The sequence below is a fragment of the Aspergillus wentii genome (assembly GCF_001890725.1).
Source record: "Aspergillus wentii DTO 134E9 unplaced genomic scaffold ASPWEscaffold_9, whole genome shotgun sequence".
NCBI lineage: Eukaryota > Fungi > Ascomycota > Eurotiomycetes > Eurotiales > Aspergillaceae > Aspergillus > Aspergillus wentii.
Genome location: NW_024467840.1, coordinates 1,435,526 through 1,457,652, shown reverse-complemented (window position 1 = coordinate 1,457,652; position 22,127 = coordinate 1,435,526). Strand labels below are relative to the sequence as shown.

The 22,127-nt window shown below is 50.3% G+C and overlaps 8 protein-coding genes and 1 non-coding gene across 9 annotated transcripts; 4 read left to right on the top strand and 5 right to left on the bottom strand.

Moving 5' to 3' along the window:
- Positions 1 to 232: 232 nt before the first annotated feature.
- Positions 233 to 2,027, top strand: ASPWEDRAFT_55169 (glycoside hydrolase family 72 protein; the record flags this gene model as incomplete). The annotated part of the gene is made up of 4 exons (XM_040838162.1): positions 233 to 313; positions 374 to 411; positions 466 to 491; positions 547 to 2,027. 4 exons carry the CDS (start codon positions 233 to 235, stop codon positions 2,025 to 2,027), a joined length of 1,626 nt encoding a protein of 541 aa, XP_040684313.1.
- Positions 2,028 to 2,912: 885 nt separating this feature from the next.
- Positions 2,913 to 5,542, top strand: ASPWEDRAFT_721268 (calcium/proton exchanger). The gene is made up of 11 exons (XM_040839230.1): positions 2,913 to 3,229; positions 3,280 to 3,327; positions 3,379 to 3,957; positions 4,006 to 4,069; positions 4,117 to 4,164; positions 4,213 to 4,502; positions 4,553 to 4,585; positions 4,635 to 4,942; positions 4,991 to 5,224; positions 5,272 to 5,414; positions 5,461 to 5,542. Exons 2-11 carry the CDS (start codon positions 3,324 to 3,326, stop codon positions 5,471 to 5,473), a joined length of 1,716 nt encoding a protein of 571 aa, XP_040684312.1. The 5' UTR covers positions 2,913 to 3,229; positions 3,280 to 3,323; the 3' UTR covers positions 5,474 to 5,542.
- Positions 5,543 to 7,187: 1,645 nt separating this feature from the next.
- On the bottom strand, positions 7,188 to 7,736 carry ASPWEDRAFT_46249 (uncharacterized protein). Its single transcript, XM_040836725.1, has 2 exons — positions 7,691 to 7,736; positions 7,188 to 7,643 (listed from the first exon to the last, which is right to left on the bottom strand). Exon 2 carries the CDS (start codon positions 7,631 to 7,633, stop codon positions 7,301 to 7,303), a length of 333 nt encoding a protein of 110 aa, XP_040684311.1. The 5' UTR covers positions 7,634 to 7,643; positions 7,691 to 7,736; the 3' UTR covers positions 7,188 to 7,300.
- ASPWEDRAFT_46247 (putative C6 transcription factor) lies at positions 7,570 to 9,317 on the top strand (the record flags this gene model as incomplete). Its single annotated transcript, XM_040836724.1, has 2 exons — positions 7,570 to 7,643; positions 7,691 to 9,317. A coding segment is annotated over exon 2 (1,358 nt), but the record flags the coding sequence as incomplete, so codon positions are not given.
- ASPWEDRAFT_46245 (uncharacterized protein) lies at positions 9,272 to 11,056 on the top strand. The gene has a single exon (XM_040836723.1). The coding sequence runs from the start codon at positions 9,401 to 9,403 to the stop codon at positions 10,799 to 10,801; it is 1,401 nt and encodes a 466-aa protein (XP_040684309.1). The 5' UTR covers positions 9,272 to 9,400; the 3' UTR covers positions 10,802 to 11,056.
- A 128-nt stretch (positions 11,057 to 11,184) lies between these two features.
- On the bottom strand, positions 11,185 to 11,271 carry ASPWEDRAFT_t201. Its single transcript has one exon. It is a non-coding gene; the product is annotated as a tRNA-Val (tRNA).
- Positions 11,272 to 11,344: 73 nt separating this feature from the next.
- ASPWEDRAFT_46244 (uncharacterized protein) lies at positions 11,345 to 11,944 on the bottom strand. The gene is made up of 3 exons (XM_040836722.1): positions 11,883 to 11,944; positions 11,695 to 11,824; positions 11,345 to 11,635 (listed from the first exon to the last, which is right to left on the bottom strand). Exons 1-3 carry the CDS (start codon positions 11,937 to 11,939, stop codon positions 11,607 to 11,609), a joined length of 216 nt encoding a protein of 71 aa, XP_040684308.1. The 5' UTR covers positions 11,940 to 11,944; the 3' UTR covers positions 11,345 to 11,606.
- Positions 11,945 to 12,395: 451 nt separating this feature from the next.
- On the bottom strand, positions 12,396 to 13,990 carry ASPWEDRAFT_164983 (putative aldehyde dehydrogenase). Its single transcript, XM_040829898.1, has 3 exons — positions 13,528 to 13,990; positions 13,158 to 13,478; positions 12,396 to 13,104 (listed from the first exon to the last, which is right to left on the bottom strand). Exons 1-3 carry the CDS (start codon positions 13,972 to 13,974, stop codon positions 12,538 to 12,540), a joined length of 1,335 nt encoding a protein of 444 aa, XP_040684307.1. The 5' UTR covers positions 13,975 to 13,990; the 3' UTR covers positions 12,396 to 12,537.
- A 330-nt stretch (positions 13,991 to 14,320) lies between these two features.
- ASPWEDRAFT_177282 (uncharacterized protein) lies at positions 14,321 to 15,723 on the bottom strand (the record flags this gene model as incomplete). The annotated part of the gene is made up of 3 exons (XM_040831638.1): positions 14,321 to 14,746; positions 14,796 to 15,002; positions 15,055 to 15,723. The coding sequence occupies 3 exons, from the start codon at positions 15,721 to 15,723 to the stop codon at positions 14,321 to 14,323; spliced, it is 1,302 nt and encodes a 433-aa protein (XP_040684306.1).
- Positions 15,724 to 22,127: the final 6,404 nt, after the last annotated feature.

The following is a 22,127-nucleotide window of genomic DNA, read 5'->3' as shown; positions in this document are numbered from 1 at the left end:
TTTCTTCCCTTTTCATTCCTGTCTTTCATCCTTTCATCGACGGCTCTTTGATAGTCTGCCGTCTGTCACTCGTTGTTTCACACTCTCTTTTCCCGTGTTTGACCTCGTGTTGCTGCAGATCAAGTTGATCAAGTTGATCAACCACTGTTACTCGCAGATCACAACATCATACCTCTGGTCACTGCACCTCTATCTCTGCCGTCTCTTCACTCTCTTTGCCTTCTGATTCGCAATGAAGCTCTCTCTCACCTTGGCTGGGGCCTCCATGCTCCTTGGCCGCGCCTTGGCTGATCTGCCCGCGATCGAGACCAAGGTAAGGATATTCCCGTCCGACCCAGCACGGCTTGACATTTAACGACCGTTACCACCGCAGGGTTCCAAATTCTTCTACTCCAACAACGGCACTGAATTGTAAGTGATCTTCTAGACCCCGTTCGATCGGGACCTAGCTAACTTAAAATGCAGCTTCATCCGTGGTGTCGCCTATCAGCGTATGTTGATTCGATTTTTGGGTCCGATCCGGCCAGAACTGACAGGAATTTACAGAGAACTACAACACCAACGGCTCCAGCTCCGGCAATGACTACACCGACCCTCTTGCTGATGTCTCGGCTTGCAAGCGTGACATCGAGTACCTGAAGGAGCTCCGCACCAATGTCATCCGAACCTACGCCGTGGACCCCACCAAGAACCACGACGAGTGTATGAAGGCGCTGGACGATGCTGGCATCTACCTCATCACTGACCTGTCTTCTCCGTCCGAGTCCATTGTCCGGAACGACCCTACCTGGAACACCGACTTGTACCGCCGCTACACCAGTGTCATTGATGCCTTCGCCAACTACACCAACGTCATTGGTTTCTTTGCTGGAAACGAGGTCGCCAACCAGAAGAACAACACCAACTCCATTGCCTACGTCAAGGCCGCCGTTCGTGACACCAAGAAGTACATCAAGAGCCAGAACTACCGTAACTCTCTCGCCGTCGGTTACGCCACCGACGATGATGCCACCATCCGTGACGACTTGGCCAGCTACCTTGCTTGCGGTGACGATGACTCCATGATCGACATGTTCGGTTACAACATCTACGAATGGTGCGGTGACTCTTCCTTCAAGAAGTCTGGATACAGCGCCCGTACCGAGGAGTTCAAGAACTACCCCGTCCCCGCTTTCTTCTCCGAGTACGGCTGCAACACGCCCAGCCCCCGTGTCTTCTCCGACGTTCCCGTGCTCTTCGGTGACCAGATGGATAGCGTCTGGAGCGGTGGTATCGTCTACATGTACTTCCAGGAGGAGAACGACTACGGTCTGGTCTCTGTTGACGGCGACAAGGTCAGCACCCTGAAGGACTTCAGCAACCTCTCGTCCCAGATGCAGAAGGCCACCCCCACCGGTGTCAACAGCGCCAGCTACACCGCTACCCCCTCCTCTCCCGCTTGCCCCTCGGTTGGTGCCGACTGGGGATCCAGCAAGGAGCTGCCCCCTAGCCCCAACGAGGAGCTCTGCGAGTGTATGGTCAAGTCTCTGTCCTGCGCCGTGAAGAGCGACGTCTCTGCCAAGGAGATTGGCAAGCTGTTCGGCACCATCTACGAGTTGGGCCAGAAGTCCGGCCCGAAGAGCTTCCCCGGCATTGAGAGCAACACGACCAGTGGTGAATACGGTGCTTACAGCATGTGCAACTCTTCTCAGCGTCTCTCCTTCGCCATGAACGCCTACTACCAGAAGCAGGGCAAGGCCGACACTGCCTGTGACTTTGACGGCAATGCCGAGACCAAGTCTGCCTCTTCTTCCTCTGGCGATTGCTCCAGCTTGCTCAAGGAGGCTGGTGGCACTGCCGGTACCGGCACCGTCACCTCTTCCCCCACCGGCACTAGCGGCAGCAGCCAGTCCACTGGAAGCGCCTCTGGCTCTGAGGGTGCTGCCGGTGCCCCCGTCTCCCCTGCCGCCGTCAAGGTTGGCACCTGGCAATTCGGTGCTTACTTTGTCAGCGCCTTGGTTGCCGGTGCTGGTATGATCATGCTGTAAGCGTGAGATTGGTTGAAGCGTTGGATGGTTGATCCATTTATTCTGTGTTGATCATTGGTGGAGGAAGTACATAATTTTGTTCGTTCGAGCTTTATTTGTTTGTAGTTGATTGATATAGTGGGACAGCAATCTAGTTCTACCTTTGTATAATTAAATCCTGTTGTAAGACTTAGTTACATTCCGACGTCGCCCTTACATGTTGTGCCACGTCCGCTGAGCCAGGATGCCTTGAACTCTATCGAAGCGGTCAGTAATCTATTTGTAGATCGTGTACTCGTAAGATCAGGCAGATATCCCTTTGAAAGGTGGGATGGCAGTGGCTGACAGGAGCAGACTGCTCAGCACTGGCGATGCCACTGCCCACCAGCCACATATTTGCGATCTCCTCGATAATCGACATGATGCTGCTATCCCAGTCCACAGTGGGTTTCTGCACGGTGTAGGTTCATTAGTGCGAAACGATAACTACTTTGTTCTTGGCACAGAAAGGGGGCACAACAGCATCACCAGCATAACTACATGATGGATCAGAATTACGGACAATTCTTTTCATATCTATATCAAATCCACGCAGCAGCCTTCAAATACCAGTATAAATATAGCTGCTGCCCTTGACCAGCGCAAAGGTGACGCGAATGGGCAAGTGAAAGCCACCAGGATCGACGACGCTCTCTCCACCCCTAGTGTGTGGCTGTGTACGAAGATTCACGGCCATCCCAGACAGTCTGTTGGGTCACGGAAATGAAAGGGAAAAATTCAGGGAAAAAAAGAAATGAAAAAAAAAAAATCGAATCACAGTCACATCGTTTTTCTCTCTTTCCTTTTCCCAACTCTGACGCTCGGTTTGTTGTGTTGTGTCTGTTGCTTTGCTTTCCCCTTGTTTCAAGTGACTCCTTGATTAACTAGGGTGTTCGGTCTTTACCTACTCTTGCGCGCTCTTTTTTTTTTTTCTTTTATCTTTCTTTTTGATTTTCTCTCGCGAAGCTTATCCCGTACAAGCTGTCTTGTCTTTTCTTGTCGTTTTCTTGGATTGCTTGGGTGTGGCTAAACCTGGGGCTGAGCTGTTTCTCTCAATCCACCTGCCCAGCCACGTTGCTCTGGTCTTCATCAGCTATTATTACCAAGCTATCGGTTGAAACACCACGTCAGTAGGCCTTTGATTCGCCTGTCTGCCTAATTTGGGGCTCGTACCTGCGTGTTGGGTTCGATATAAAAGCACCCCTGTTCGGAACGTGGTTGACACTTTCGTCAGTCAGTTAGTATTGATATCAACATTGGCATTTATCGATATACATCATGCGTGAGTCCCATCCATGCAATATGAAATGTATAATGCAACTAACAGATATAGACATCTACCGCCGCCAAGCCAGAAACCTGGCGTGGTACGACGAGGACGGCACCGAGTCGAACCACAACCCATTCAAGAAGTTCAAAGCCCGACCTCGCCGCTCCAACTCGATCCAGCTCGAGTCGGGCCTTTCCCACCGCAACACGGAGAGCGCGCTGCGGCTCTCTGCCGAGCGGACTCGGCGCAGGGACATGACGCATGGCCTGGGCGGTCCTGGACACTCGGACACCTTCCCCCCGGAGGCGTCGTATGGGATGGACCATATCGGGCCCGTGGGACGGACGGCCAGTGGGGGTGTTGTTGGTGGGGAGGGGGAGAAGGACGAGGAGCCGTCGATGCGAAGCACGGACCCGATCAATGAGGGCGAAGGGGATGGGAAGCCGCGGAAGCGAAAGGTGTTTTTCGGGAAGGGAGATGGCGATGAGGATGTCGAGGGGGGAGACAGGTCGTTGACGCCGGTGGAATCGGGCAAGTCGGCTGCGAGTGGGGATAAGCAGAAGTTTACCGTTGCTGGACAGCTCAAGGCGACGGTGTTTAATTCTTGGATTAATATCTTGCTGTTTGCCGCGCCGGCTGGAAGTGAGTGGTGCTTTCTGATGTGGATGAGTTGATGCTGACTGCGTCTAGTCGCGTTGAATTATGTCGATGTGAACCCGTTGGCGGTGTTTATCGTCAACTTTATTGCTATTATGTATGGACTGGATGGAATGGGGTTGGGATTTTGCTAACATCTAACAGACCTCTTGCGGCCATGTTGAGTTATGCGACTGAAGAAGTTGCCTTGCGGTAGGCATATCAGATCATTCGCAGTATGGACTTGACTGACGTGAATAGAACCGGAGAGACGATTGGTGGACTGTTGAACGCAACCTTTGGAAACGCCGTTGAACTGATCGTGGCCATTATCGCTCTGGTTGACGGACAGGTGGTGATTGTGCAGACGTCTCTGATTGGGAGTATGCTGTCCAACCTGCTGCTTGTCATGGGCATGTGTTTCTTCTTTGGAGGTGTCAACCGGTTGGAGCAGCATTTCAACCCTGTCGTCGCTCAGACAGCGGCGAGTTTGCTTTCGCTGGCGGTGGGCAGTTTGATTATTCCTACTGCGTTCCACAACTGGTCGGATGGTGAGTTTCAAGGTCTGAAGTGTTTCTGTGCAATGCTAATTAATACGCAGGGGGGCAAAATGGGGTTGCAGCTTTGTCGCGAGGTAAGCACAAGCACAGTTTGTCTGGTTAGATTTTTACTCACCTCCACAGGCACCAGTATCATCATGCTGGTTATCTACGGATGCTATCTCTTCTTCCAGTTGAAGTCCCACACGGAAATCTACAACACGCCCAGTCCCAAGGTCGAGAAGAGACGTGTTAAGATCGCCGAAGGCGACGCCAGCCGTGGAATTGCGCAGATTGGCAAAATGTCAGCCAGCATGGCGGGTCAGAACGCCCAGGAATTGAAGCTGCAGGACCCAGATGACGAGGTCGAAGAGCCGCAGCTTAGCATCTTTGTTGCTTTCTTGACTTTGGCTATTGCGACTGCTTTGGTTGCTCTCTGCGCTGAATACATGGTAGCTCACCCTGTTATATTATCTTAATGGCGAGGCTAACAAGACCAGGTCAACTCGATCGAAGCTATTGTCGAACAGAACCCCATTTCCGAAACCTTTGTCGGACTGATCCTTCTCCCGATTGTGGGTAATGCGGCTGAGCACGCGACGGCCGTGACCGTGGCATGCAAGGACAAGATGGACCTAGCGATTGGAGTCGCGGTGGGATCGAGTATGCAGATTGCACTGCTGGTTCTTCCCTTGATTGTAGTCATTGGATGGTGCATGGGCAACGACAACATGGTGAGTGTGTCTTATACCGACTTAGAGCAACATACTGACGTTGACAGACACTCGACTTTGATGGCTTCCAGGTGATTCTGCTGTTTGTGGCTGTTCTTCTGGTCAACTATCTCATTGCGGATGGCAAGTCGCATTGGCTGGAAGGCGTGCAGTTGATGATGATGTATTTGATTATTGCCGTTGCTGCTTGGTATGTTCTCTGATAGAATCCAGGTGATGTCGGCTAACGAGACTAGGTTCTACGAATAACCGATACGCTAATTACTCACTCATACGGCACTATTGTGCATTATAATCTACGTGATACCAGATTTATCGTTAATTGTATAGTTGTATAGATTTGATAATAAACTACTTTACTACCTTACTCCTTGCATAGTCAGCGGTTTAGTATCCGGCTATATCGTCGGCACCGGGTAAATGTCCGCCCTTGGCATACAATGAATAGATGAGGACAAAGACGGAATACTCCGTCTGGAATTGCCATGAGGTAACACATGTCAGACAGATTCGGTAATCCGAGCCGCCGGGATCCAACCTCCGACGGATAAACATTCAGGAATCGGGAAACGACAGATTACACAGCAACCACAACAACAGAGCACAACAACGATAATAAAATAACAGGTAGGACAGAGGACAGACAGTCGGGGAGATTTACTCCATAAGTATGCTGAGGATTCCGACCATCAGCTGACAATGTTTAGCCCGTCGATTGGGTACCCGAGACAAGGGAAGATAAACCTTGCCTAAGACCAGCTAACTGCCTCGAGCTACGATTGACAGTCGACCAGATCTTGATGCAATTACAGAGTAATAAAAAATAAAAATCTTCGGGGGCAGGTGACCCAGCCGTTGGAGTCGTGGGGAATACTAAGAGAAATCGGGCATTCTCGGCATTCTCTCCAGAGAGCGCGAGTGTGCTTATTCTACTCCATCCAGTATTGTACCCGACAAGGTGAACGCTGAATGCGGGGGTGCGCCTCGGTTTGGGGGCCAATCATCGCGGAGCCGAACGGCAGCCCGGTAAATTATTACCTAATCGGCTGATGGGGGGAGGGCTTCGCTTTTCTGCCGAGCTTTTGGGACGAATATATCTATCCAGTCATCCAGTCTCTATCTGCCCAGTAAATAATAGAGCCGATGTCGATCGGGATCAGATCCCCTGTCGGTTAAGCAGACCAGTCAGGCTGAAGGGGCTGCTGCTCTCTCCGCAGTGGTAGGGGATCTCATTCCCCCGCGGGGAGACCCGATGCAGGGGAAAAAAGAAAAACAACTGCGTGACTGTCCAGTTGATACCCGAGGTTTGATGTCATCAATCAGCTGCCAGTCCACCCAGTCCAGACTCCAGACAGGTGCTGAGCGATCGGCACGGGATAGACTCAGCGGGGTTACTTATTGTGTATGTACGGAGTAGGTAAGTAAGGTCGGAGGTTAGACCCTGTGAATACGAACAAACTCGGCTATTGGGCCCGTCTGTCTGGGGTAGCAATGGACAGTCATAAAAGATGATTAATATCGAATCAGAAAATTTAAATTCGCTTTTCTGGGGTTTCTTTTTCTCATTCCAGTAATTTCCACTACGGAACATGGCCGGACGGCAATATACCGGGGCTCTGTGGACGGGAAATTGGGTGGCTAAGTGTAGTGCCAGGGATAAAGAATCTACGATGATGAACTGAATATATTGAATAGAATGAACTGGACAGAATACATGATGAATTGAATATATAAATATGAATGAATAGAATAAGGACTGGATATGAAATTGAATACAGTAGAAGAAAACCGAATGAAACCCGATCGGCCCAAGCGTCGGTCCATCCCCGCGAAATCGTCCCGAGTCGGTGATACAAGCAGAACAAATATACAGAATAAAAGATATTTCACAGTTAACAGTCAACAGTGAGAGCTAACAGTTAATATAGTAATTGTAGAGTAGTAATACTAATATAGTGTAGTCAGTGTAGTAATAGTAGTAGACCGCGTCCTTGCATATGTAACCATCGGGCCTCCGCAAATTCCCCCTGCTGCTTCCCCCGGTTTTCTTGGAGAACCACCAGATGCTCTCCATCTTCATCTCGTTTCTTTTCTTCTTCCCTCTTCTCCATCTCGATCTTCACCTCCACTCCCCGTCCCTACCCGACCTGTCGCCTTTTGCCTTTTCCTTCTTTCTTCCTCTCTTTCTCCTCGCCGTCGTCGCTTTCCGGTCCGGTGCCCCGACTGCTGCTGCTCTTCCCCCACACTCCGCTTATTCCGCAGGTGGATTCGCTCTGCTTCCCGACTGCCTCCACCACACTGACTTTCTCTTTTCCACTTCTTCTTCTCTTCCTCTTCTCTTTCTTCCTTCTTCTTTCTTCCTTTTATTTTCCTTTCTTTCTTTTCCTTTCTTCGTTTCTTTTGTCTCATCGCTATACAGGTTAGTGACCCGCTTCCCGGCAATATGCCATACTGACGCGAACCTAGAGCCGTGGGTGTGTGCCTTCGCCCCTCGACTCCAGTCTATTCCGCCAATTATTTGCATTATATTCACCATAGTCACCACCATCACCTGTATTGAGAGTGCGATAGTTACCCCCGCAGACTTGTTCTGCAATCCCGATTTCCTTTCCCTTTTGTCGCCTGAGGGACGGCCGTCTCTCATTCGACCCGTCTTGTCCTACACACCATGCGATCCAGTATTGCCTGCGCCCGATGCCGTCGAAGCAAAATCAAATGCGTCAATGCCGGCATCGACACCACCTGCCGCGCCTGCGAATCCTCCGGTCGAGATTGCGTCTACCCTACCCCGGCTATAGGTGTTGGGGGCGGTGCTGCTAAACGAGATATTGCCGCTCTGGTGGACGGGGAAGATCGTAACGGCGATTGGGATAGTCCCAAGCGACAGCGCTCCCGCAAAGCCCCCGGTGTTTCCTCCGCCGCTAAAGATGCTTCTAAAGCCGCCAATGATGTCCTTGATTCCTCCATTCTCACCGTCAAGGTCTGGGAGACCGTTTTCGATCTCTTCCAGTCCCACTTTGCTACCTTACTCCCGTTCCTCCATCCCGCGACCTTTCTCAGCCACATCCGACAGCTGTCATCCACCACACAGGAAAACCACCAAGATCAGTCCCAAAGTCCTCCCATCCAGAAAACAGATCCCAACCCGTTGATCCCGCTTGGCGTTTTGGCTCTTACCGCCCGATTCCACCCACAGTTGGTCGCCTTTCACTCTCCAGCTTCCCAAGGACACCCGTCGAATCCCCTGGTCGCATCCGAAGTCTATGCGACGGCGCTGCGCAGCCGGCTGGCCGGCGTCGACGGCACCAGTCTCGCCATGCCGGACCTCACGCGCATCCAGGCCCTTCTCATGCTAGCCCTGCACGAATGGGGCATGTGTCGCGGCAAGAGTGCTTGGTTGTATGTGGGTATGGCCATTCGTCTCGCACAGGTCATGGGTTTGCAGTTTGAGCTCGAGAACGATCTTCTCGCGCGCGACCCGCGATCGCCCGTATTCAAGACGGAGATGGAGCACTTCGGAGTTGCCCGACGAGCCGAACCTAAAGAGCAAACATCCGACGATGTCATCGCCCAGGAAACCAAGCGCCGGACCTTTTGGGCCTGTTTTACCCTCGACCGTTGTCTCAGCAGTGGCAAGTATCGTCCTCGCATGATTCGAGTCAAGGAGCTCGGTATCCAGCTGCCTAGCGACAATGCTTTTGCTTTTGGAGAAAGGGTGCGTACCTCGCGTCTGAACGAGCCGGTCGTTCGCCGTCCGCAGAGCTTTGGTGCCCAGGGCGTGCAGATTCCCAGTATCCGTCAGAGTCTTGGAGGGTTTGAAGATAAGCTGCCGAACAACCCACCAGATGGCAAGCCATGGTCGCCCATTTCTCGACGAAAAGATTCCACCGAGGACGAAATCGATCGGTGGGAAATCGGTGCCGAAGAGTCAGTGTTGAGTCGTGTCATTCGGGTCATCCGCATCTGGGGGAGTATTGCCAAGTGGTCTTGTGCTGGAGGAAGAAGGTATGTCTGCTGTCCACCTAAATGAAAGTATGCTAACTTGATAGAACTGAGCAACTCCCCCCATGGCATCCTGACTCGCGTTTTGCCAAGCTGCGCATGAAGCTTGGAGAGTTCCAAGATGGTTTGTCTCGGAATTTGCAGTATTCCCTACGCAACACCGACACTCATATCATGTATAAGAACACCCTGGCATCGTACACCGTGATGCATGTGGTCTACTTTTTATCTGTGATTGTGCTGCACCGGGCCTATATCCCTTTCCTTCCGGTGCGATGCACTGAGCCAGTGGGACCGTTGGATGAACCGTTGTTCTCGTCCGAAAAATCGGGTACTCCTGACGGTTTCTGGAGAGAGAGTGCTCGCGAGCTGTTCAAGGCTGCTCGTCAGATGATCGATCTTGTTGTGACGTGCCAGGAGCGCGGAGTACTCGTCGAGAATCCATTGATGGGATTTGCCGTCTACAACGCAGCCTTTATCGGCGTCTACGCAGCACACTTTCAGCACATGGACCAGGATGGTCTTCTGTGTGTCAAGATGGGCTCCCCCGGGGATGGCCAGCAGGGTCAGGTGCAGGCTCGCAAGGCCCTCGACATTCTCCGGGAGATGCGACCCCGTCTGAAGATGGCTCGGGGGTGGTTCCGCACGCTGAACCGGCTGCATAGCTACTTTTCCAAGGTTCGAAGGGACTTTCGCCGACACTCGCGTCTTATGTCGGACCCGCTGGACCCGCATGCCAACGGCATCCAGCCCGTTCGCGAGGGCGGCAATGGGGGTGGTCTTGAGGAGTTTAAGATGCTGGAAAAGCTGTTCCTCGACTTTGGCAGTATCGAGGATCGACTACCGGAGCACGGCGAAGAGGACGGAGTGGCCGCGGTCAGCGACCGGGTGACCAACCTCAGTGATGCCGGTAGTAACGCAGTTCGAAGCGAGACGGGAGATATGGCAGAGCCGCTGGACGGTGCTGGAGGGCGACGAGAATCATGGGTGCCCATCAACAGCCCTGGGATGCCGCTGCCCGTGCCGGAGGGTGAACGTCGGCCTAGTCTACCGCTGCCTCCTAGTCGAGTTTTGCAGTCGCAGTCTCCGTACTCGCTGCCCTCGCTGCAGCATCACCCCGATGGGCTGTTCAATGCGTCACCTCCTAGCCTGCCAGCGCTGGGGCCACCGTTCGGGGCGCCTTCAGCGACGCCTACATCTGCGGGACCTGGTTCGTCCCAATATGTGGCGGCGCCACCGTCGAATCGCCTGCAGCCGTTGAACTCGTGGCTCACGCCGCGACAGCAGCCGCCTCCGTATTCGCAGTCACTCCCTCCGATCAACGCGACCGCACACAGTCTGCCGTTATTACCACCACCCGGGACCGTCACCCAGCAGGCGGCGTCCCCACCAGTCACGTTGGACGGGGTGGATAGCCTCCCGCAGAACGGGATGTGGTCGACCAGCCTGGGCGGAGACGACGTATTGGCATTTCTAGAAGGATGCGAATGCGATCAATGGTCGGGGATGGTGCCATCGGAGGTGGGTATCCCAGCGGGCTGGTTGAGCGCGGTGTGGGGGGAGTTTTCGCGGTGATCCGGCAGAGCTCTGCCAGTGATGAAGTTTCCTTATTCTGTATTATTATTGTATGTCTCATGCTGTATGAATACGCCTGTTTGGGCAGGACTTTGACGATCAACACGAGACACAAAAACGAGGGTTTGTTCTGGGAGAGGACATGGGCCGGATATGAAATGGGCAGGTAATCAAAACCGCGGGGCCTGGATGATTATTGGAGGCGTTGTGGGATTTTCCGATTGATTTCCGAGCGAGGCGGGATGTTTGATAGCGTGGCGTTTGGGAATATTATCTTGATTATTTTATCATCACTTCCTGTAAACGTATAAACGTAGATAACGTAGAGTAAGATAAGAGTATGATAAAAAAAGAATCGGTAAAAAAAAAAATGCAAAAAAGAATGACCAGACTGGGGTTCGATCCCAGGACCTTATCGGATTCAGTTTGAACTGTTAACGATACGTGATAACCAACTACACCATCCGGCCAATTGTGATATAGGGTTCCAGATAGTGCTACATAGACCAGCTTCCCTTCTTTCAAAGTTCTCCTATCAAGTCTACCATAATAATATTGCTATTATTGACTATGTACATCACTCAATTGAAGTATCAATATCTTATGTTTGCCTGGATACTAAGATATGATCGATCAACTGTCAAATCGATGACTACAATATCAACGGGATTGCGCAATCCGGGGTACATCTATCTACAACAGATATATAGATATAGATATATAAATAATATATTCACTCAAATCGACCGTTCAACAGCCGAACAGCACATAATGTACAGAGTACCGCTATCCTATCCATAGCAATCTAACACTGCTTCTGCAAGTCCTTGGCAGCTACACACACCCATTAGCATCAGTCCAATCCATAGGGTTATAATATGGGGAAAACATACCAGTCACGTCGGCGTCAGAGCACTTCTGCTGAACGCAGTCGAGAGCCTGCTTCTTGAAGTTTTCGTTGGAGCAGGCGCAGGACTTGTCGCTGCAGCCGGTGGCGCTGCCGGCGGTGGTGAGGCAGCCGGTCTATTCAGTTAGAATCTCTTTTTCAAAATGTGTTTGGATGCTAAGATGTAGGACATACCACACAAGACGACTGAGCAGCGGTCATGCCGAGGATGGCGGCGATGGGGAGGAGCATGGTGGAGAGCTTCATTTTGATGAGGAAAAGTAAGTCACAGACTTAGATAGAGAGTAGAGTAGAGTAGAGAGATAATTGAGAGATAGAGATGAATTGCTTGCTGATGATTCGAAAAAAAGACAGCAAAAGAAGAGGTATAAATAATAATACCCCAGAACTGATCAACACACCGAAATTTGAGACGTCCGATCAACGCCCGATCCACGCGTCCGATCAGGAACGAATCCAGAAGATCGACTGCATATCGTCTCAATTATTTGGCAATAATGGAACAATTATTTGTTCTGGACGCGTTGCATGATGTCATCTACTCTGTACGGTAGTTACGTTCAGGTACGTCGAGGTGGTTTGGTCTGGACTTTTGAGGAGGATTGTCGGTCTCATTTTTGGTTGAAACGCATTTCTATCTTTATCTCTGTACAGTAACTACTCTCGGATACAGAGGATTGATGCATTTGCAGATCAGATTCAGGTAGATTAATTCTCCCTCAATTGCCTGTTCCACACTCGGTGGCAACGGATCGACGGAATCACTTCAGATGATAGATCTGGTACAGCTTCGCTTCTAAAATCACAATAATCATCCACTCCACTCAACCTAAGGATTCAGAATAACGGTCCGCGTAGTCAAAAACTCCTCCACTCCCCATCTCGCCCCAAACCGACCAAACCCACTCTCCCCCATCCCGCCATGCGGGAGCGTCGCCTCATCATGCACCGTCATCCCATTCACATGGACCGCGCCGGCAGGGATCTGTTCGGCGAGCCCGAGCGCCCTGAAATGCGACTTTGTAAAGATGGCCGCGGAAAGACCGTACCCGGAGGCCTGGGTGTGCGCGATAGCGGCTTCGGCGGTGGGGACGCGCAAGATGCCGAAGATGGGGCCGAAGGCTTCGATGGTGTAGAAGGCCATGCTTGGGGTGACGTTTTCGATGACGGTTGCTGGGTAGGAGAGATCTGTTGTACATGGGGAGGGGGATTGGTGGATGATGGCGCCTTTGGAGCGGGCGTCTGCGATGAGATTGTCCAGACGTGTTTTGGTGGCAGGAGCAATGACTTGATAGCCGGATTGAGTCTGGAGATGGGTGAGGATGGCGTTGATGAGAGGCTGAGCGATGGGTTCGACGGCCAGGACGAGATCGGTCGACATGCAGATTTGGCCATTCTGAGTAACCAGTTAGCATATCATCACAATCATCCATAAAGAATAAGACATACATTCAAATAACCCCCCAGCACAATCTTCCCCGCTGCATCCTCGACATCCGCATCCTCCAGCACAACCGCAAGATTCTTCCCCCCAAGCTCCAACAACACCGGCTTCAGCGCCAACGCAGCCTTAGACCCGATGATCCGTCCCACACCCGTCGAGCCGGTAAAGTTGCACTTCTTCACGGCCGAATGGTTGATGATGGTTTCGTAGATGGCGGGTGCGTCTGCCGGCGTGGAGAGGAGAAAGTTGACGACGCCTGGAGGGAAACCTGCGTCGCGGAAGAGATTGGCGAGGAGGAAGTGCGTTTTGGGTGAGAGTTCGGAGCCCTACATTATCAGTATACTTATTAACTTCATTATATATAAAGGGGTGTACCTTGAAAACAACCGTATTCCCCCCCGCAACAGCCGCAACAACAGCCCTCAACCCTAGAATCACCGGCGCATTCCACGGCGCAATCCCCAGCACCACGCCCATTGCCTCTTTGAAGACCATCGCATACGAATTCCCCTCCGAGTACGGGATACACCCCGTCATGCTATCCGAAAGCACCGCCGCCGTTTCCTCGAGCAGCGCGATCCCGCCGTCCAGATTCACCTTGGTGGCGAACAGCGGCGGCATGTGCACTTCCTCCTCGAGGAGGGCGCGGAATCCATCGTATCGTTCGCGCAGCAGAGAGGCGGTTTTGTTGAGGAGAGCGCGACGGTAGGATGGAGGGGATTTGGACCAGGAGGGGAATGCAGCGGCGCTGGATTGGACGGCTTCGAGGGAGAGGGAGACGTTGGCATCCCCGGGGATGTCTTTGTTGTTGATGATGAGCATTTTGATACTGATGGACTTGATGTCTGAGTAGATAGATAGATAGATGTATATCTATATATCTATACAAGGTATTATCCGACATACTGCCGATGTGGAGATGAATGCTGTTAACTCCTAAGTCCGTTCAATGCAGCCTTCCGATTGGCTGTTTTGGCTGTATATATCCGTATTTCCATCGGCTCCGCATTTCGGCTTCTTCCACGGAGTTAATCTTTTGGTTTGGGGTAATCCACTGTGGAGTGATTGGTAAGGATTATACTATCATGGAATGTAGACCGTAGACAGATGTAGTAGATGTACAGTATATGCATATACTTCTATTTCTATATAGATATCTACGTGGTGGTCACAAAGCACTCCGATTCAACCTCCTCCCCAACTCCCCCCTCGCCTCCTCACACATCCCATCCACATCCACATTCGCAATCATCCCATTCCGCGTGTTGATCTCCTCTTCAATCTTCGCAAAGTCCCTCCCCACCCCCTCAGCCCGCCACTCGTAGCAATCGCCTATCCGCCGACTACTCTGCACCAACCACTGCGATCGTTCGCGGCGGCTCTCATCATACACAGCCAGCGCTGCCTCGAGATCCTTATGACTCTGTACTCTGTCATCCGCAAGAAGCGTAGCCAGCACGGCGGTATCCTCGATGCAGAAACCCGCGCCGGCGCCGTGGTGGGGGGATGTGGCGTGTGCTGCGTCGCCGGAGATGCACACGCGGCCTTTGGTGAAGGTTGGGACGGGGTGGTCGCCTAGGTCGAAGATTGCCCACTATCCTCGTAAGTATCATCATATATAAGATATAGATAGATGGAAGTACAATGTTCAGTTCAGGCTGCGTCAACTTGAGCAAGTTGGTGACGTTCGGCCCAAAGCCTTCAAAATCCTTCAATGCCTCTTCTCGCTTCCCGGAGCGAGTCAGACGGGGATAATCAGCCCATTCGTCGGTCGTCGTGTGGAAGGCGACGATGTTGAGGATTTTGCCTTGGTTGACGGGGAATGTCAACATATGGCCACCGGGGCCCATCTACAATCGTTAGCATGTGTATATAATATAGAGATACAGGTAGGAGACGCACATGCATACACGAATTCGAAGCCAACTCCTCCCCAACCGCCTTAACCGCCTCCTCCATCGGCACCAGCCCTCGATACGCATACTTGTGCGTATATGACGGACTCGCCGACGGATGATCCTTACCCACGATAGTCGATCTCACAAACGACTTGATGCCATCACACCCAATCACCACGTCCGTTTCATCCTTCGACCCGTCCGCGAAACCGAGGACGATCTTCCCATCGTCTCGCTCATTGATACTCTCCAACCGTTTATCGAATTTCGATATCCCCTGTGGCACAAGCTTGATTAGTTCATTTAGAAAGTGCGCGCGGTGCACGCCGTTCTGACCCAGCGAGTTGGAAATGGTAAATGCGATGCCTTGGTCGTTGCCGCTCTGGGCGACCGCATCGTTCGTATATCCGTCTAGATAATCAAACCAGACGTTTTGCTTTGACGGCCATAGATTCCGCGTGCACACTTTCGCGAATGCGTCGTAGATGCCGCCGTGGCTGGTTTTCATGGCTTGCACTGCGTTCGGGCTGAAGGAGACGCCGGCGCCCACTTCGCCAAACGCTGCTGCTTGTTCGTAGATGGTGACGGGGATTTGGCGGTGGTGCAGCGCAATGGCCAGCGTGACGCCGGCGATGCCTCCGCCGATGATGGCGACGTGGAAGGGTTTGGACATGGTGCTTCAATTGATGATATGTGATGTGTAATTGATGAGACATGCGTGGCAGAAGAGGGGTTTATATGTTTCATGTCCGATAAGCTGCATCTCACTGACAGTCGGATCGGCACGGGCATGGCGTCACCAATTCTTCGGATAGGGAATGGCGTTCCCCGTGGGGCATCGGAAGGCACAATATCAGACTGGATATCAAACTGCTTGGATGCTGGCAGCCAGAATTATGTATCCACCGGCTGATCCGATGATCGACAGCTCCCAACGGTTCCCCGCATAATGTCTTCGGATGCGTTTGCACTGCAGTGCATCGCACTCTATGCTGACCACATCTTGACTCGGATTATCCGGACTATCTGGACAATGGAACTATCTACAAGTTATCGAATGCATTCGAAACATGTTACACTAGCTTCGATGTCCTACAAGTTATCAATACGGTGTACCTAAAATGGTCTATCCCAAATGGGCAGTTTCATTGTCTACTAAAATATACACGAATAAAAAAAATATAACAAAAAGCCCCCAAGAACCCAACCACCCCAAAAAAAAAAAAAAAAAAAAAAAAAAGACATCATATATTCTATACAGGGGACGAATTAGTATCAAACATCCGCAACAGGAACGAACATCAATCATGCCTTTATCTTTGGGATGTCCCCCGACGCCTCCCCTATTTCTGTGCTCAGCGTGAATCCCCTCTGCCCCTTGGGCAAATTGATTGGCTTCGGGCGCTGGGCTTATGGCCCTTTCGCTTTTTGTTCGGGGCTTTGCCCCCAGCCACAGCATCTCCGCCCGATGGCGGGCCCCAAAGAAGGGTATCTAAAGCCCCAGAGGGCAACGTCAGGTTTGGTGCAATGAGCACCCCTTTCTATGCATCCTTGTTAGTTATTCTCGTATGTCATACCATAGCAATGCTATAGACATGAAATCCAGCCATGACTCACAAGAAAGCTCAACGTGATGTGCACGGAGATGTCTATTATCTCCATAGGAGATACGAATCAAAGAGAGATTCGATCATTGTCGATGAGACAATGCATGACTGGATGCAAATTGAGTATAGTAGTAGAAGAAGAGTTGAAGAGAGGAAGAGAAGAGGAGAAGGGGGATTTATTAGGGGATGGAATGGAGAAGTGACGGTGGCTTCCTTCACCACAGCCAGTGACGTTTTCTGTATACCACTGCTCTTTCCATTCACAGTCACTAGTCATCTCCCTTCTTCTCTCCCTTCTGTCTCTTTCTCTTCGTCCTTCATCCATTCTACAGCACACTGCCTGGAAAGCAACGCGAAGTTATACTACGAATCCACTATTATCATTCAAATTTGAGTCCTTTCACAATTTTATCTTACTTTTTTTGACACCCATGCTGGCAATATGTCTGCAAAGTGGTCCATGCAAATGGAAAACGGCACGCCATATACAAGGGCGCATCTGGGGATGGAAAGACCTGGGAGGATACCTTTAACGGGGAAGTCCTTCGTCTGTCGAAATTTACTCGACACCTCGCTGTGTACAAGTCAAGCAGCCATTGTAAGTACCATACCTCCAACATGGACAGATAGCCAACAGAGGAACCCTGCCTAGACTGAAATACGATAACCAACCACCATCACCATCAATATCAGCCACAATCGGCATTCCTTCGCACCATCTCGACTCGCATCAACGGCCATCTCATGTGCAGGCCATTCCCAACCAGGATTCGCCTAATAATCCTGAGCCTGCCGAGTACGTTAAATGTGCTGACTCCTATCTCCCCTTCCACCACACGGTTCAACTTGATAGGCTGAATCCAAAGAAACGGGAGTTTCCAAGCCTTCGGGCCTAGTCCAAGCAAATGCTGGACTCTGAGGACATGAAATGTCTACCAATAGGGTCAAAGACGTCTATCTTCATGCACAATCGTTGCTAAGCACAATCGTTGTTTACCAATCATCTGCACAATTGTTACTTTTGATATTTAGACGCCTAATTAGGTAGCAAATCAACTGTCTAATGGCCCCAATATGACGATCACCGTAGCCTGCCGTATCGTAGCCTAGCCATCCATTCATCTTCAAAAGCCTCTCGGTCCCCCCTCTTCGCCCTCCTCCTTTCTTCTTCTCTTCTTCTCTCTTCATGGCTCTCTAGCAAGGGGGACCGTTGTGCGAACCCTCACTAGCCAAACAAAACACACACACAGGTACCCGGGTACCGTTGCATATGAAGATTGTCTGATGCGACAGTGGTGAATTTCTGGAACCATTCAAGGATTATCTGAATAGATGTCCTTATCTCTTCGAGCTTTTTAAGCTAGATGATGTCCTATCCTCCTAGGGAGGAGGACGGCGAAGATTGACTTGGACTTCGGCCCAGTCGAGGATTGGGGACACTCTTTTGTACTTGTCCGTTCTATTGTCTTTCTTTTTGCATTCAGGTCTATTGTTACTGGTTTCTATAAGTCTACAGTGTCTATGTTGTCGATGCATCTTGTTTTGTACGCTGTCGACGGAGGGCTTTCCTGTGTCTTTGCATAGCCTGTAATTACTCTTGATCAACTGTAATTAATATCAAGTGAAAGCTCATTTTAACCGCTTCAATATCTATTGTCGTAGAAACGTAGAATAAGTCGCTGATCAGAAGACAGCTATCACTATATATTACTGCTCCTCCTCTCCTCCTCTCTTTCGAAGTGGCAAACCAACAGCCGAGTGACATAATAACTACACCATGACCGCCTACGGTAGGCAGCCTAAAGCAAAGTTCCCCATCTCTATAACCCACCCCATCTCCATTTTCTTTTCTTTTCTTTTCTTTTCTTTTCTTCCTCTTCTCTCCCCATTGTCAACTGCAAGGGGGAACGTTGTGGAACCCTCACCGACCAAACCAAAACACACACACAGGTACCCGGGTACCGCTGCATATGAAGATTGACATTCTGATGCGGCAGTGGTGAATTTCTGGAATCTTATCGAGATTACCTGTATAGGTATCCCTGTCTTTGTAGCATGGGAGATGTGGAAGGCTGTCTTGGGTTTTTGTGGTGCATTTGGGGCCGGTGGAGGAAGCGTCTTGTGCTTGTCTGTATTGGTTATCCCCTTTACTTTTGGGGAGAGCATGAGCATAAGTAGCTAGCTAGATACTATATTCCCTCTGCAGCAGAATCGTTTGTATCAGTTAGGCTCTCTATTATTGCATCGTGGATGTCGCTGGGGATGAGGTCGTCGTCTGTCTTATACTCCGTGGGTGCTGACTCGGTGCAGATGTGAGTGGAGTTCTTATACTATGTACTATGTATGAATGGCATTATAAACAGCAGCTTCTAAGCTATATGCTTACACCGTATAGGTAGAACAGCAGTTAAAACGCCCCCTACATCCTCTACATCACACCCTCAATGGATATGCGACATACAACGAAGGCTACAGTCAAGCAGTGAAAATGTGACAAAAACTACACCATTCCTCCATATGACAGCCTAAGCCACTGGGTATATAACCACCATCTTCCCATCTCATCTCTCTTCTTCTCGTCCCCTTCTCCTCTTCTCCATGGTAAACTGCAAGGGGGAACGTTGTGGAACCTTCACTGACCCAAACAAAACACACACACGGGCACTGTCGCTGCACATGAAGATAGTCTGTGTCAGATTATTGGATGCAGCTGTGGTGGATTTCTGGATCCTATAGACTCTTCAAATTCTTCCTGATGTTGGAAGATGATCGTGGTGGAGTATGGATGGAGTATACGAGTAGTATCAAAGTCAAGTAAGAATGCCCCACAGGCAATGGATAAAACAAGGCTGATCCCAGATCTGCACCGTTAGATAGTATTGTACGAGTAGTCTGGTCTGTAGATTAAATTATTCTAATACATACACGGATTGACATATCCTAGCTCTGCGCAGAGTAGAGTGTATAGCCAGAAAATGGAAAACATTGGCAACAAAGACAGACGGAGCTGATGTTACCTCCACGCTGCACCGGTGGACATGTATACTTTAGCTTGATTTTGGCAGATGTGAGTGGAGTTCTTATACTATGTACTATGTATTAATGTTGACGGTTAATAACCTGGATGCGATATTCGTTGATGGTGTCTATATGTGGAATCTTCAGTATGGTTCATTCTTATGGGATGACAGAATTCGTGTTGAATAATTCAAATCAATCCAGATTATCCGATTGACTCGTATTGTCAGTGTATACTGCATATCATGTCTATATCGAGTAGGAGTTGAGACAGTCAGTGGGGGCGACTTCTATTGTATGCTGTTGATAGAAATAGTGTGTAGTGTATAGTATGTAGCTGGATAATAACCACTAGTACATCCACTTTCATCCATCTGTTAATAATATAGCTATTCAAATATACATAAGCACAGAGAATAGTAAAGTACTCAAAATATCTCACTTGGAGCTATGCCTGGCTGTGTGAGAGACGTAGAGGTCCGGCAGCTAATACGGAGTGCATCCGATGGTGGAGCCACCCCCAGCCAATCAGCCAAGTTCCACGTTTTTACACCGAAAGGGCCACCAATCAGATGCAACCTATTTATGCGGCAGATTTTTCAAGTTTGCCAGTTCGCAGTCCATCCGCCCAGCACTGTTCAAGTCACAAGCAATTTCCAGCGGGTAAACGGCATCCATTTCGGGCACCAACCCTCCACATTTCTCCTCTACTATCATCTGATTCACACTCCAGTATACTAGGTCCTACACAGTCTACACTTGGATACTACGGAGTAGAGCAGGGGGTCAACCCCTGTCTGGAAGACTCGATGGCCTTCGCGTGCATCTCCGGCGTTGTCCGTCCGCATGCTACTGCGAGTTCTTTTCTGGCTGCCCCACCGGGACGGCCTGGAGTGGCGGGGAGCTAAGCTGGTTGCCACAGCTGGAGCTTCCTGGAGCTGGAGCTTCGACCGTAACGAGATGAGTTATCTTATGGGGTTACAAGTAAGACAAGAGTAGATTTTATTAAACGTCTAGAATAGAGTAATATCATGTTCATACTCATGTCTCAATACAGGAATACAGAGAATACCTGGAGAGCTGTCAGCTGAAGCTGTCGCAACTCGCAAGAGGGCCCACTTGTTCCCGATGCACTGGTCAGGAGTACTGTGCTCTAGCTACAGCATGAGTCCAGTAGTTATCAATATTTGTACAGACTACAGTCTGAGTACTGGTTTAATAGAGATCAGATGAGTTCAAATGAACTCAGTCCCATCAGAAAACAGATCTTGTTATATCGATGATGCACGAGAACAATCTGGTGGGAAATGCATGCAGGTGAGGCTGCAGGAAAACCCCTCCTTTTCTTACCGTATTGTATTGTCACCGGTCGAGTCTGCGATTTGAATAAGAGGAATCATTGGGATGTATTAACCAATAGTAAATATAATAACTATTACTATGCCTTGAGAGTTAAGATAGCTAGGTAGAGTAGAAAAAGACCGTACAGTATGTATTATATAGAGCGGATGGGGCATGATCGATAACCGCCATCAGCTCGGTCGCATGCACAAGGGATGCTACTTTTACGTAGCAGTGCGACGGAGAAGCAAGCTGTAAGATCTCTCCAGCTTGAAAAGAATAATTTCTTTTCCATTCAAAAGACTCAGCACGGCCCTTCGGCGTCTCTCGAGCTTATCCTAGTGTCTGCCTTTTCCCATCACTAAAATTCGTCCCAGGCTTGCTCCCACTTCGGCTGCCCCAAAATCCGCCCGTCCCCCCTCCTTGCCTCTCCTCGCTTTTTCCTTCTCCTATTAATTATCCGACTCAATTACGCTCTGATAGGCATCCTTTTTCTGTTCGTCTGTTCTGCTTTCTTAGCTCCATCTTCCATCTTCTTTCTACTCCCCCTTCTATCCACCACGCCTCGTCTCATCTTGTTCTCCCCGGAGCATGTCTTGCGACGTTAGGTCCAGCCTGCATTGATTTCCTTCGCACTCTCGACTCAGCTTGCTGTCTCTCCTCCCTATTTCTCTTCTCCTCATTTTATCTCTACGGACTACTCCGTATCTTTCTACCTCTCCCCTCTTCAGCTTTCAGCTTTCAGCTCCCCAGCTCAGCTCAACCCCGCCCAGAAAAGGGATTCATGCAGACCATGCCGCCCCGAGCGTCCCTCACTAGCTCCTTTTCTGTCACCGATGCCAACAATGAGGTGGTCTGTCCCTTGAAGAATAACGATGGTTCCAATTGTCGGAAACGATGCCTGGGCGTGAGTTCTTCCCCTCTGTTCCCCTCGTCCGGCTCTCAACGTCCTGGGATCTCGTGCCCCACCTGTCGCGATCGTCCCTAGCAGAAATGCAAGGGATAGATCAAGAACAAAGCGACTCGAAGTCTGGAAAACAAGGAATCAACTGCAGAGAAATGCAGAGAATCAAGATTATTTTTCATTCATAGCTGACATTATCTCGCTGTA

What these genes read in the sequence shown, in the direction of transcription:
- ASPWEDRAFT_46245 (XM_040836723.1), top strand. Translation starts at nt 9,401, where the DNA reads ATGTATAAGAACACCCTGGCATCGTACACCGTGATGCATGTGGTCTAC.
- ASPWEDRAFT_46249 (XM_040836725.1), bottom strand. Translation starts at nt 7,633, where the DNA reads ATGAGACAAAAGAAACGAAGAAAGGAAAAGAAAGAAAGGAAAATAAAA.
- ASPWEDRAFT_721268 (XM_040839230.1), top strand. An exon ending in GTCAACTTTATTGCTATTAT is followed by an intron (nt 4,070 to 4,116) that starts GTATGGACTGGA and finishes AACATCTAACAG; the next exon opens with ACCTCTTGCGGCCATGTTGA. An exon ending in CTCTCTGCGCTGAATACATG is followed by an intron (nt 4,943 to 4,990) that starts GTAGCTCACCCT and finishes TAACAAGACCAG; the next exon opens with GTCAACTCGATCGAAGCTAT.
- ASPWEDRAFT_164983 (XM_040829898.1), bottom strand. Translation starts at nt 13,974, where the DNA reads ATGCTCATCATCAACAACAAAGACATCCCCGGGGATGCCAACGTCTCC. An exon ending in GGAATACGGTTGTTTTCAAG is followed by an intron (nt 13,479 to 13,527) that starts GTACACCCCTTT and finishes CTGATAATGTAG; the next exon opens with GGCTCCGAACTCTCACCCAA. An exon ending in TGCTGGGGGGTTATTTGAAT is followed by an intron (nt 13,105 to 13,157) that starts GTATGTCTTATT and finishes CTGGTTACTCAG; the next exon opens with AATGGCCAAATCTGCATGTC.
- ASPWEDRAFT_46244 (XM_040836722.1), bottom strand. Translation starts at nt 11,939, where the DNA reads ATGCTCCTCCCCATCGCCGCCATCCTCGGCATGACCGCTGCTCAGTCG. An exon ending in CTGCTCAGTCGTCTTGTGTG is followed by an intron (nt 11,825 to 11,882) that starts GTATGTCCTACA and finishes CTAACTGAATAG; the next exon opens with ACCGGCTGCCTCACCACCGC. An exon ending in CTCTGACGCCGACGTGACTG is followed by an intron (nt 11,636 to 11,694) that starts GTATGTTTTCCC and finishes GGGTGTGTGTAG; the next exon opens with CTGCCAAGGACTTGCAGAAG.